This window comes from Myotis lucifugus, unplaced genomic scaffold (genome assembly GCF_000147115.1).
Source record: "Myotis lucifugus unplaced genomic scaffold, Myoluc2.0 scaffold_759, whole genome shotgun sequence".
NCBI lineage: Eukaryota > Metazoa > Chordata > Mammalia > Chiroptera > Vespertilionidae > Myotis > Myotis lucifugus.
The window spans coordinates 130,616-144,540 of record NW_005871807.1 but is presented as its reverse complement, the minus strand read 5'-3'; the positions used below and the strand labels follow the sequence as shown (position 1 = coordinate 144,540).

The 13,925-nt window shown below is 57.0% G+C and overlaps 1 protein-coding gene across 1 annotated transcript in view; it reads left to right on the top strand.

Moving 5' to 3' along the window:
• The window catches only part of VIPR2 (vasoactive intestinal peptide receptor 2), a gene marked incomplete at its 5' end in the record, with an annotated part of 36,072 nt that extends 22,507 nt beyond the window's left edge, over window positions 1-13,565 (top strand). Inside the window, 9 exons of the mRNA XM_023746916.1 lie at window positions 3,106-3,203; window positions 8,493-8,634; window positions 9,092-9,242; window positions 9,823-9,883; window positions 10,291-10,360; window positions 10,804-10,895; window positions 11,974-12,103; window positions 12,182-12,223; window positions 13,392-13,565. Coding sequence (XP_023602684.1) covers window positions 3,106-3,203; window positions 8,493-8,634; window positions 9,092-9,242; window positions 9,823-9,883; window positions 10,291-10,360; window positions 10,804-10,895; window positions 11,974-12,103; window positions 12,182-12,223; window positions 13,392-13,565 — 960 coding nt within the window. The remainder of the gene's footprint in view (window positions 1-3,105; window positions 3,204-8,492; window positions 8,635-9,091; window positions 9,243-9,822; window positions 9,884-10,290; window positions 10,361-10,803; window positions 10,896-11,973; window positions 12,104-12,181; window positions 12,224-13,391) is intronic.
• Window positions 13,566-13,925: the final 360 nt, after the last annotated feature.

The following is a 13,925-nucleotide window of genomic DNA, read 5'->3' as shown; positions in this document are numbered from 1 at the left end:
GCCCTCAAGGTGCAGACCAGACGGAGGCAAACCAGGACCTCCAGGGGAGAAGGGCTGTGACAGTCACTCCAGGGCTGGAGAGTGCTGGCCGCTGCCGCGTCTCGGGGGAGGGCGCCCCCGGGCAGGACGTAGGCTCACGCAGAGTCCATGACGGGGACTGGACGGGGACTCAGTGTGGGCTCAGGCAGGGCCTCCGTGGGGGCCGGCAGCGTGAGGGGACCGGGAGCCCATCGCAGGCGCCCCTGCAGCCGGGAGGGCTGAGGAAGCAGCCCTCCCCCCCATCCACCTGGGTGTGGTCCTGGGGACACGCATCGAATCAAAGTCTCACACATGGAGCTCTGAGAGCGTCTGCCTGGCAACGCGGTGCCGTGACGAGGACCCGCCGGGAGCCCGGGCGCCGGGAGCCCACACCCTTTCCGCACGTACACAACCTCCCCTGAGCCACCCGGGTGTCCGTGCGGCCTGAGCTTAAAGTGAGGCCTGGCTTTAGGAAAAAGAACACATTAAAATAGAGAATTAAGCATAAAAGTAAATGTTTGCTCAGGATGGCAAATGAAGTCACAGGTTATGGGGTGTCGAACCCAAGACCCCTGGTCGAGAGCCCGGGGCCACTCGCACTCTCCCCAGCGCGTGTCGCTGGCGCGGAACCCGAGGCCTGGCGCCTCCTGCTCCGGGCTTGGTTCTGATCTGACGGCTGTTTTGGGCCAGAATTTGTGCTGCAGATTTGAGAAGAGGAGACGCCTCGATCTGTTCAGTGGAGGAGAAAACAATGGGTGTTGGGGTGTCACCTGCTTGGGGACGATGGGGCCTGGATAGTTCAGAGGCTGTGTCCTTGGACAGTTGTGTCTGCGGAGAGCAGGGTGCTGCGTGTAGGAACCAGAACGCGGAAGGGGCGGCCTTGTCCCCAGGCAGGGCCACGCCTCGTCGGGGAGGGAGCCGGCGGCGCCCTGCGAGCCAGGCCCGGCTCACGCTCCTCAGCTCCTGGTGTCCGAGTCTTTCTCTTCACCAAGACCCTCCGAGAAGAAGGGCACGCGCCGCTGTGCCTGTTTCACCTCGAAGGCCTGAGACTCAGCCGGACTCGCTCTCTCCGAGGCCGTGGAGCTGGTCCCTTCCCGTGGGTCACAGCTCGCTCCCACCTCCCTGCTTTGCCAGCGTTTGCAGAACTGGGGGCGCAGGTTTGAAACCGTGGGGCTGAGGGAGGGCAAAGCGAGCTCCACGAAGATGCAGCAGACAGAGCACCAGGGCGCAGGCCGCGTGCCGCTGAGCCAGGCGGAGCCTGTGCCTGACGGGGCGCCTGCCCGTGACCAGCAGGGCGGGGGGGTGCTGCCGGTAGCCTGCATGCTGTCTGCATTTTGTTTTCTACGCTTTTGAAAGTTTTGAAAGATTTTATTTCACTGAACTTGTATCACGGGTGAAGTGCTGGAAAGCAGCTGCTAGTCACAACCCCTCAGTTAGAAAATAAAAGGGAAATGGACAAAAACCTAAATTAGAATTTTAAGGACATTTTCCGAACCCTTGCCCATCATCTGCTTTTCTCCTGAGACAAAGCTGGGAAGCAATGCAGCCGGGACGTCAGAGACTGACAGCTCCCCCACCTGTCACCTGGGTGGGAAGGCACCTCCGAGGGCTTCCGCAGCCGCTCTTCTCTGCCGGGACCGAATCCCGGGAAAAGTAAGGGAGAGGAGAGCACACATATGTTCACACTCACTCACCCACACAGTCACACTCACACACTCACACTCACCCACATGCTCACTCACACACACTCTCACACACACACTCACACTCATACACATGCTCACACACAGTCACATGCACACTCGCACACTCACACAAACTTACACACAAACACACAATCACACATACTCATGCTCACACACAAAAACACGCTCACACAAACTTACACACTCACAAGCACACAATCATACATGCACATTCACAGACCCACTCGTGCACTCACATGCTCAAAAACATACGTTCACACAGACTCACACACTGACGAGCACACACACTCACATACACACTCACACCCACACACTCACATATACATTCACACACACACCGTCACACACTCACACATGCACACACACCATCACTCTAATGCACATTCACACCCACACACTTGTGCTCACACAAACTCACAATCACACTCACATCCACACTCAAACTCACCCCCCCACACACGCACTCACACACAGTCACACTCATGCACACTCACACTCACCCACTCACACACATGCACACACACAAATTCACACAATCACACTCACATACACACAATCGCATGAACATTCACACTCACCTACATACACACGCACTCACACGCTCACACACAATCACACTCACAGTCACACTCACACACACAATCACGCTCACCTTCATATGCTCACACACCACAGTCACACTCACATGCGCACACATAGTCACATGCTCACACACACTCACACCCACATGCTCACACTCACACACACACATGCTAACACAAACACATACACACTCACACACACACACATGCTCACACAATCACACGCTCACACAAACTCACACACAATCACACACACATACTACAGAACACAGAAGTAGGAACATTTTCTTCCTCCCTGGTTTCTAATTGGAAATTTGAAATGGGTCATTGCTGTCAGGCGGGTGGGCTTGGGGAAGAACAGGGGTTCAGCCATGCCCCCCGCTTTTTACTGCTGGATTTTCCTCTCTGTCTTTGGTATGAGTCATGGCATTTCCAGAACCCTGTGGTCATCAGAGCGCTTGTATATTCCTGAGATTAAAATGTCCACTTGGAGCTGAGCATTTTATTGTTGAAAGAAACATTGAAAGCACAGCAGGTATTACTGCGGAGTGCAGACCCTGTGGGGACAGGCCTTGGCCGGGGGCCCCAGCCTGGGGTCTCCTGGAATGCCCTGCACACCCCTGCTGCCCCTTCGGACAGACCTGCTTACAGAACCGTCCCAAGTCACCCACCGTGAACTTAAGGGAAAGGTGTTGTTGGAAGAGGAAATGTCACCTTGGGGTTGGGATGGAGGTGGTTGGGGGGAGGACGGCTCCAGGCTGTTGCAGCCGCCGCTCACAAAGGCTTGTCTGTCTTTGTAGATCACGTTCTATGTTCTGGTGAAGGCCACTTACACCCTGGGCTACAGCGTCTCTCTGGCTTCCCTTACTACAGGAAGCGTAATCCTTTGCCTCTTCAGGTAAGTAGCACAAATGAGCAATTCTGCAGGAATAGGAGATGGGGGTTGTCGGTTTATGACAGCTGAGCCCATCTGGGGAGGATAGAAGGCCACGGCCGGAGCACTCTCTGCGCTGAGCCTAGGCAGCGCCCGGGGTGCCGGAGTGAAAGGCGATGCCAGCATTTATGGTTTTTTTCACTCTCCTGCACTCCGTCCATAAAGACAGCACACTGGCCTTGGTGAGGGTTCAGTCCCGGCATCATTACCACATACAGCGGCTGTGCAGATGCTGCAGAACACAGAGGCAGCACTCGCCATCGGGCTGTCAGTGCTCCACTGACAGACACTGTCATGTGTTTGAGAATAAAAAGGTGGGTCCAGATTGCCTGGGTTCAAATCCTGGGTCCGTCTCTTAGCAGCTGTGTGACCTTTGGCACATCACTCAACCTCTCTGTGCGTCTGTAAGTATGGATTCCCGTGGACCCATATGGCATGGGGCAGGCTCTCTACATTTGGCCTGTGTTTTCCACGTAGTGAGGTGAGTCCTGGCGCCATCTAAACCTCTGCAGCCTCGTTAGTAGCGAATGGCACATGTTGTTTGTCAGGGAGGGTGAAGAGTGGAGACTTTGGTCCTACAACAGATGCTTCTGTCTAGAAAACGCTACTAAGTGTATTTAGGACTAAACCCATTTCAGGCATCATTGGCACGAAGTAGAAGGAATGATACTGAGCTTATTTTAACAGGGTTTTGATCGTCACATATCTGATGACTTTTTGCTGAGATGTAGTTCACATATTGAGATGAATACATGATATAACAGGTGGGACGTCTTTAGAACCTCACACACTTGAGCAGGTCTATGCTTGCCAGTTAAATAAGTGAATGAAGAGTAGAGCTGCGGCATCAGCAAATGGCAATAAATGGTACTTACCATTTTTCAGGCCTCTCACCTATATCAGGTGACTGGTAATTCTCAGAAAAAACATGTACTTCGAAAAATGTGAGCAACATCTATCATATTCTAGTTCTTTAAAAAAAAAAAAAAAAGGCTGGTCCACATGAGCCTTTGTGTACTATCTTCTATGTTTTACTACATATATGGATACATTTTTAAATCTTTATTGTTGAATGTATTACATACGTTCCCCTTTGACCCCCCATTGACCTCTTCCAGCCGTTCCTCCCAGGCCCTCACCACCCCATTGTCTTCCCCCTGAGGCTCAACAGTTTGTTCCATGCTTCCATGTCTCTGGGTCCATTTTTGTTCATCAGTTTATTTTGTTCATTAGATTCCACATATGAGTGAGATCATGTGATACTTGTCTTTCTCTGACTTAGCATAATGCTCTCCAGGTCCCTCCGTGCTGTTGCAAATGGTAAGAGTTCTTTCTTTTACCCAGCCGAGTAGTACTCCATGGTGTAGATGTACCACAGCTTGTTATCCACTCGTCTGCTGATGGGCACGTGGGCTGCTTCCAGACCTTAGGGATTGTAAATGGTGCTGCTGTGAACATAGGGTGCATACCTTCGAATTTTTCAGCATGAAAAAGAAAGGGAGCCCTGACGGGTGTGGCTCAGTGGACAGAGCGTTGGCCTGCGGACTGGAGGGTCCCAGGTTCAATTCCAGTCAAGGGCATTACCCTGGTTGCGGGCACATCCCCAGTGGGGGGTGTGCAGGAGGCAGCTGATCGATGTTTCTCTCTCATCGATGTTTCTAGCTCTCTATCCCTCTCCCTTCCTCTCTGTGAAAAATCAATAAAATATTTTTTTTTAAAAAAAAAAGGAAATGTTAGGAAGGGAAGCTGACTCAGGGTAACAAACTAGAAAGAAATATTTCCTCTCTAACGGGTTTGGCTCAGTGGATAGAGCATCAGCCTGCGGACTGAAGGGTCCCAGGTTCGATTCCGGTCAAGGGCATGTACCTTGGTTGTGGGCACATCCCCAGCAGGGAGTGTGCAGGAGGCAGCTGATCGATGTTTCTCTCTCATCGATGTTTCTAACTCTCTATCCCTCTCCCTTCCTCTCTGTAAAAAATCAATAAATATATATTTTTTAAAATAAATATTTCCCCTTATTTTCCAAGAGCTGAACAACCCCATGTTTTTGTCATCTGTGGTTGCATTCAGATTGGCCTGTGCGGTGTGTTTACTGAGCCAGACTCCCAGTGTTTGGGAGTTATCAGAAACATGGAAGTGACTCTTTCAGAGGCTGGAAGTGGCTTTATGCTATGAATCAGCCCTCTGTGCATGGCCATAGGCAGTCCCTGCTGTGAGACCTCTTGGTTACACAGACGCAAGCCGCAGCGTCCTCTGCTGCTGACAGAGCCAGGACGGCTAGAAACATCTCCCAGGGCTGAGCAGGCTTCGGCTCTGCCCTGGTCTGGGCACGGAAATGCTGTTCCCTCCCTGTCTCCATCTGTTGGATGGATCGGAGCCACTTCCCTGGACAGCTGTGAGAGAGGGGATTCTAAAGCCCCAGAAAGAGAATTCTGTACTTTCTATCATAGCCCCACACACATCAACCTACCACCTCCTGGTTTTATGCAGAGAGAAAGGGTGCCACTTCCCAGGTGCCTTGTGGACGTCGGTGCAAGCACAGGCCCCGCCCTCACTGGGGTCATGGCAGCGGCTGCCCTGAGCATGTCCTGTGGTCCGGGCATTTGACTTGACAGCTCTGATCCCCCCCCCCGCCGCCCCCGGCCCACAATAACAGCCGTGATCGCCAGTACGTCCTGCCACGCCTTTTACAGGTGTTTGCAATTTAGTCCTCACGGCCAAGTGCTCCCAGTGCCCGGTGGCACCAGCTAGAGGAGGAGGCCGTGTGCCCGTGCGGAGGCCTGAGCGCAGAGCCTCCCCCTTCCGTGGTGGGCGTGGTCTCCAAGTCCGTTCCAGCGTCACGGAGGAACAGGGCGCAGCCGGCTTATCTGGAAGCCACACTTTGCTCTTGTGTGTGTTGTTTTTATTGATTTCAGAGAGGAAGGGAGAAGGAGAGAGATAGAAGCATCAATGATGAGAGAGCATCATTGATCGGCTGCCTCCTGCATGCCCCCCACTGGGGACTGAGCCCGCAACCCAGGCATGTGCCCTGCCTGGGAATCAAACAGTGACCTCCTGGTTCTTAGGTAGACGCTCAGCGGCTGAGCCACACCGGCGTCCATCCGTAGATCTGGACTCAGAGGTGACATGTTTAGATGAGTGATGAGTGACAAAGGACAGAGCTCGGCAAATGGGATGTGTGTGCATGCTTGGTGACAGCGATAAACCCACACCCACTCGGTGGGAAGAAACAGGTGAGAGCGTGGGCAGGAGAAGGAGAAAAGGAGAAGAGGAAGAAGAGGCAGTTTGGAGAGACGAGTGTCACCCCCGCCCCAGAAGCCCCCGAAACAGAGCAGCATCGCTGTGGGGACTTAGCCTTGGGGAGCTGGGCCCCACAGCAGTCTCCCCCATGAGGGGCAGCCTCCGGGTTGCCCTGGAGACACCCAGAAAACTCACTTTGTACTCAACGTCTTCGCTGACGAAGGTTCCACAGAGTTTTGAACCTCCGGGGAGTGCGGGGCTTCCGGCAGCTAGGCCGTCTGCGAGTGCGCGCGCCCAGGGTGAGTGGACACTGCTAGCCAGGAGCATCCTGCGACGGAGGGGGCCAGGCCAGTGCCCAAAGCAGCTCAGTCGGTGCCTGCGATGCTTTGTCGCTCTGCGAACGTGTGTTGGAGTCATGCAAAGGGCACTCCTCTGTCTGTGGGTTCTCTCACTCGCATTTTACAGGAAACCCATCCATCGTAAGTGCACACTTAAGGTATGTGTTGTGTTTATGTGCACACACTTACGGCAATGCTTACTTCACATGTGTGCTGCATGTACTGGTCATAGACTATGCATAGGTTCAGTCTTTCTAGGTCCTGCCCACTAATTTCCCAAAGTGGTGGCCTCAGCCATGCCTACCAGCTGAGGGGAGACTTCTATTCACGCTGCATCCTGTCGCCACCTCTCGCCATCAGTTTTAAAACTAGCCGCCCAGGTGGGTCTATAATCATAACATAAAACTGTGTGTTAATTTGCATTTCCCTGTGGTCATGAGAGCATGTGCTTGGAAATCTTTTCTGTGAGCACGGTTTGAGTGCTGGCTCGTTTCCTAGTCGTGGTGTCTCTTTATAAACGTGCTCTTAGGAGTCCTGCAGCAGGTCCTGTCCGATGCGGTGCTGGGAGTTCATCTCCAGTCTGTAGTTCGGCTTTACACACTCTTCCTGGGTCTTTTGAGGAAGAAAAGTTGTTGGTTTTAATGACGTAATTCTTTGTTGGCTTTAGGTCGGTGCCCCGCATCCTGTTTAAGAAATCATTGGCATATTCCTTTGTTATCAGAGACATTTTATTATTCTCACTTCTCACGGTGAGGTTATCCTCCACCTGCCATTGGGTTCAGTGTGTGGCACGAGGTGGGGTCGGTCCTGCTTGTCTTTCCAGAGGCCCGTCAGGGTGTCCGAGCGTCCAGTGCACACGGCCTGACGCCGGGCTGTGACTGCATCAGGACCAGCAGGACCGACGCCCTGCTGTTCCGTTTGCCTCTTCGCCTGTCACTCTGCCATTTTGACGTTGTTGTGATTCCTGCACCTTCATCCTAAATCTGGATTTCTGCTGGTTGAGCCTGTCACCTTTCTTTTTCATTGGCCATTTGCACTTAGGTGTGAATTTTTAAAAATCAGCTTGTCAGTTGGCATTTTAAAAACCCTCTGCAGGGTTCATTTTGATGGCATTGAATTTATAGATCAGTTTGGATAGAGTAGTTAGTATCTTTATAATTTTGAGTCATTCAATCTGTGATAATAATAGATCCTCCTATTTGTTTAGTTTTCTTTCATTTCTTTCAATAATGTTTTGTGATTTGGGGTAAAGTCTGCCTCTCTTCTGATAGTCATTTCTAGGTATTTATTTTGTTTTATGTATTTTGTTAGATACCATTTCTTTTTTTTTTTTTTAATCCTCACCCAAGGATATTTACAGAGAGAGGGAAAGACAGAGAGAAATATTGATTGGTTGTCTCCTGCATGAGCCTCCACCAGGGCCCGGGCCGGGGAGGAGCCTGCCACTGAGCTACATGCCCTTGACCAGAATCGCACCCAAGACCCTCTGTCCTCAGGCTGACGCTCTACCCACTGAGCACACCGGCCAGGGCTGGTTCCATTCCTGGTTGCGTCGGGGAGGAGCTGATTTCTGCAAGTTAATCCTGCTCAGCAACCTTGCTGTGCTCACACAGGGGCTCTAACATTCCTGCAAATTCACAAAATCCATGTTTGAGTATCTCCCTCCTCCCCACAGGCGGCTGCACTGCACCCGGAACTACATCCACCTCAACCTGTTCCTCTCCTTCATCCTGAGGGCCGTCTCGGTGCTGGTCAAGGACGACGTGCTGTACTCCGGCTCCAGCACCCTGCACTGCCCCGACCAGCTGGCCTCCTGGGTAAGGCCGTCCGGGGGGTCCTCAGAGGGAAGGTGGCCCTCACAGCTGTCGGGGACCATTCGTTTGCTGGTTTCTCTTTACTTGCTTGTCTCTTGTGAAGAGAGGACAGTGGAAAAGAACAGAGAGAGAAGGGAGGCTGAGAATGGGACGAGGTAGAGGAGGCAGAAGGCAGGCAAGGAGCTGGGGCCACACATGCCCGCAGCTCAGGTTTCAGCCTACTGTCGCTGGGGACTCCATAACCCCTCCCATGTTTGTGTCCCCTTCCAGTGACCTCTGTGCCCCGGGCTGGGATGCGAGGGCCTCTCTGTAAGATGCACCTGCCCTTTTGCTGGGTTTCCTGTTTCTTTACACAAACGCGGGGGGGGGGGGGGGGGGCGCGCGCTGTGTCCCAGGGCGGCTGCACCCGCCTGAGTGTGTTTCTCTGAACGGGACATGCTCTCTTGCTCTGACGTTCCAGGTGGGCTGCAAGCTGAGCCTGGTGTTCTTCCAGTACTGCATCATGGCCAACTTCTACTGGCTGCTGGTGGAGGGGCTGCACCTGCACACCCTCCTGGTGGCCAGCTTCTCCCCCGGCCGCCGCTTCCAGGCCTATCTCCTGATCGGGTGGGGTAAGGCCGCCCCGCCCACCAGCTGCTTGCCTGCGTGCCCAGCGCCCCCTCAGCCACCCATGAGCCCTCCAGGTCCCTGCTCCTGTCCCCTCGGGAGATACTGTGCTGCCCCAGGAGGTGCCCCTCGGGCCACTTGAGGAAGAGCTTTGCCAGGACAGCGAGGTCCCTGCAGCCAACGTTTCTCCAGGGACCAGGGCCAGGTTAGGCTGGCCACGTCCCACTGCTGAGCAAACCCGATGTGGGAGCCAGACAGGGCCCTGAGGAGGCACACCTTTAGCAAGCCGGCCCCAACCGGGCTCAGGAAGGCGGTCACGCCAGGGGACACCCACTCAGAGAGGGACACACCTCCGCCAGCCGGCGGGCACGTCTCCGTCCACCACACTTGCCAGGCATAGTCACATGGGTCAGGCCGTGCAGGGTCAGCTTTCAGACACGTATGGCGTGACCGCCAGTGCGTAACAAGGAACAAGCATAAACCCGTACGAGCTTGTAAGGAGTTTCTGCCTCATTTCCTGCAGACAGCCCTGGTCCTGGGTGGCCGGGCAGCGAGGGGCTGTGGGTAACGGGCGTGTTTCTGCAGGCATCCCGGCCGGATGCACGGGGGCATGGGCCGTGGCCAGGCTCTGCTTGGAAGACACAGGGTGAGTGCTGGGCCTCTCGCTGGGAGCAGCACCGACGGTTCGCACCAGGCGCCACCTTCTGGTGTTCCTCACTGACCCCGCCTTCGACCCACATGTCATGGGATTTTCGTGGGACTTGACCCGCCCCTCGGGCTCCTGTGTGACCCTTAGTGTCACCTCCCCATTAGCTGACCGTCACGTTGAGAAGAATAAGCAAACAGAATCCCCGAGGTCACGTCGAGTCTCTAAACACACAGTCGTGCCTCCGCACGGGCCTGTGGCAGCAGGAGGGACGAACAGACCGGGTGGCGTCTGTGGGGAGGGCCACTGTCCTGCTGCTCCGGGGAGGGCGTCCCCCGGGCACGTGTCCTCGCTGCTCCACGGACAGACTCGGTGACGACGTCATTTTCCTTCTCTCCTTCCTGCAGTTGCTGGGATACCAACGAGCACAGTGGCCCCTGGTGGGTGATCCGAACCCCAATTCTAATCTCAATTCTCGTAAGTAACCTGGCACGAGGCAGCAGCCGCCCTCGGGTGGCCACACGGGCAGGGCCAGCCAGTCCTGCGCGGCATGGAAACGGCCATCCATCGGCCTTCCAGAGCCGCTCACAGGAGGGGCGCCGCCAGTCCTGGACTCAGCGTCCCTCAGAATGAGGCCTCAGAGACGGGGCAAGCAGAGGGCCTCCTGTGTCCTCCCGTGGGGACCTCTGGGGGCCACAGCCTGACCAAGGACATGTCAGGGAGGAGCTGGATTTCCGTCTGTCCTTTTCGCGTCTCCACGTTAATTTACGTGCCTGGCTGCAGCTGGGTCGGAGTGCGTGATGCAGACAACAGACCGTGTCCGGCGGGACCTGGGGCAGCTCCAGGTGGGCAGGGCTCCGGCCCCAGCCCCGCCTCCGGTGCGAGAAATCGAGAACAAACGTTTGTCTCTTTTTGTGCAGGTCAATTTTATCCTTTTTGTGAGTATCTTACGGATTTTACTGCAGAAGTTGACGTCCCCAGATGTCAGAGGCAGTGAGCAGTCACAATATAAGTGAGTCTTGTTTCCATGGGCCCAGCTCCCCTCAGGGCCTCACAGCCTGGAAACCCAGAGGGAGGGGGCAAAGCCAGTGTGTGGGGGGGCAGAAGAATGGGCTCCAGGCACGGAGTCCTGGGTCTGGCGGCCCGCTGTGGCTGGCCGGACAGGCGTGTGTGCGGCAGCTTGCCAGGGCAGGGCCTCAGCATGGAGGCCTCAGAGCCCGCGCTGAGGTGTTTGCCCACTGGCCTGTTTTGCCATCTGACTTTTCTCCGTGGTCACACTGCATTTGTATTTTATGTCTATCTAGGCCCAGTGCATGAACGCGTGCACGGGTGGGGTCTGGCCAGCTCGCCCAGATTGGGCAGAACAGGGCCAGGCCTGCTGGGGGGAGGGGCCGCCGGTGATTGGCTGGTGATCCCTGCCCCTGAATGGGGTGGGGGAGGCCAAGGGGGGGGCCAGCAGCCTGGGGGAGGGGCCACAGGGGGGGTTGGCCGGGAGGTTCGCTGGCTGCAGTGGGCATCATAGCGACCGATCATTCTGGTGGTTACGGCATTCTGGTCGCTGGCATATGTAGACTCTTCCTTCCCCCTCAGACCACAGTCTGTGCTGGCACTAGTGCCGGGCCTCACACTTAACAATGACGATGATTCTGTGAATTCCCGACGAGAACGTGTGAGGGAGCCTGAAGTGCCCGCTGGTGCAGTGCGGGCCCAGCCGCCGGCTGAGGTCAGGCCGGGGCTGGCAGTGCAGCTGAGAGCTGGGACCCTGGCAGCACCGCTGCCCAGGGTGGGCCTCACTGGTCTCCTTCCAACCCGGGGCGCGGAGCCCGACGGGGTGCACACCGCTGGAGGCCGGCGAGGGGAACAGTTGTCACGAAGGTGGTGAGGGCTCAGCGAGTCAGTGGGAGAGTCCTCCAGGGCCGTCGCCGGGAAGTGCTGCGAGCGTGTGAACAGACACCTGGGTGGGCCGGGTGGACAGGTCGAGGCATTCCTTCTCTGCGGCCCACCTGGCGCTGGGCTTCCCCGTTGGACAGTGAGGGGTCAAGGGACGTCGCCATGGTCACACCCGGCCCAGCTCGGTCCTCTGTCTGCAGGAGGCTGGCCAAGTCCACCCTGCTGCTCATCCCGCTCTTCGGCATCCACTACATGGTGTTTGCCGTGCTGCCCACGGGCACCTCCTCCAGATACCGGCTCCTGTTTGAGCTGTGCGTGGGATCCTTCCAGGTGCGTGCGGGCGGGGCCGCATCCATCCGTCCTGCCCGCCCACCGAGGTGGAGGCGCTGACCACTTTTCTCCCTGCAGGGCCTGGTGGTGGCCGTTCTCTACTGCTTTCTCAACAGCGACGTGAGTCCTGAGTTCCTCAGGGGCCAGTCCACACACACGGGGTGTGAGGGGGTCCCTAAAGTCCCCCCAACCTGGACACTGCCAGCGACTGCACCAGGCCCGTGCCCCCCTCCCCCCCGAGCAGCCAAGGCCGAGCCCTCCCTCCGCACCACCTGAGCCCCTTCTGCTTGGCCGTGGACTCCCCACACCGAGCATCGATGGCACCGTGAGCCCAGAGCGGCAGGGGGGACCCACCAAGGGCACCTGCTCCCTAAGTGCCTGCCCAGGGCGTGTCTCTCAGGAGGCCCTGCCCTCTGCTCTGTCCCGGAATGTCAATCATTTCCATGCTCCCTAGTGACACCTGAGCTGAGGGCACCTTCCCAGGCTGTCCCATGGCCCCCTTTCCCCTCCCATCGGGACCCACACTTCCCCACCTTTCTGCCAAGCCCCACGTCCTGAGTCCCCACCCAACCACCGCAACTGGGGTGACAGTTTCGGCCAGGCCACCCAGCTCCTGCTCTTGAACCCCCCTCTCAGTTCACTGCTGCTGTGGCCCCTCTGGGCTCACCAGTTCTGCAGAGGGCAGAGCAGGCAGCCGACGAGCCCCCAGCACTGAGCCCCTCGGAGAGGGCGGCGGCTGCCGGGGGGACGGGGGTGCAGGCAGCGCTCACACAGCCCCAGGCGCTGGCCCCTGGCCAGCCCAGCCCTGCCTCCAGCTTTCTCCTGCTGGTGTGGAAGGCCCAGCACAGCGCCTCCCAGAGCCCAGCCATGGTCACCTGCTTTCTCCGTCCTCACACCTGCCGGCCCCTCCGCACCAGCCTGTCCTCTTTCTCCCAACTCCCCTGACACAGGCTCGCTGGGGCTCCGCCCACACTCCCATGGGCCTTTGCTGAGGGTCTAGATTGCTGTCTGGGGTCCAGTGGGTCCACCACTGTCAATGGACTGACAGTGCCTGAAACCAGCTCCCAGCCGCGGCTCCCACAGTCAGGACTTTCCTCGGCCCCTGGTCGGTGTCCCCTTCCCTGTCCACCCTCTTCCTGAGCCTGTCCCATGTGTCCGTCTGAAGGGACATGGAGGGATGGCACCAGGAGGGGCAGAGGGAGAAGTGTGTTCTGCGGAAGGCACCCCCTGCCTGGGTGCACCCCGAGCACCTCCTGACTGGCTCCTCTTGCTTTGCCCTGACCCCCAGGTGCAGAACGAGCTGAGAAGGAAGTGGCAGAGCCTGTGCCCACGCCAGCCCTCGGGGTGGGGCGACCAGCTCCACAGCCTGTCCATCTCCAGGAACGGCTCTGAGAGCACCCTGCCTTCCCACCGCGGCTCCCACTCCCCGTCCTTCCTGCAGACTGAGACCTCGGTCATCTAGTGCCGGCCAGCCCGTCCGTGAGCCGCAGCCACGTGGGCCCGGGTGCCGGGGAAATCGGCACCCGCTCAGCACCCTGGTCTGCGCCCGGCCCAAGTGGAACTGGCCACCTCCTAGCTGGACGGGGCCTTAGATCGAATCATTGTTAAACTTCTGCATTTACTAGTAGCTGGCTTTGTTCATCGTGTTTGGCTGTGTAGATGGACCCGTTTTCAAAGAGAATAGGGGACACCGAGTGACCCCTGAGCGAGATGTGCTGGCCCCACCGCTGCGGAAGGCTTCCCAGCCTGGATGTCTGTCCTCGGCGGGAGCCGGGCCCTTGCAGGCCCATCCCTGCCCCACCCGGTCCCCGGGGGCTGCGCT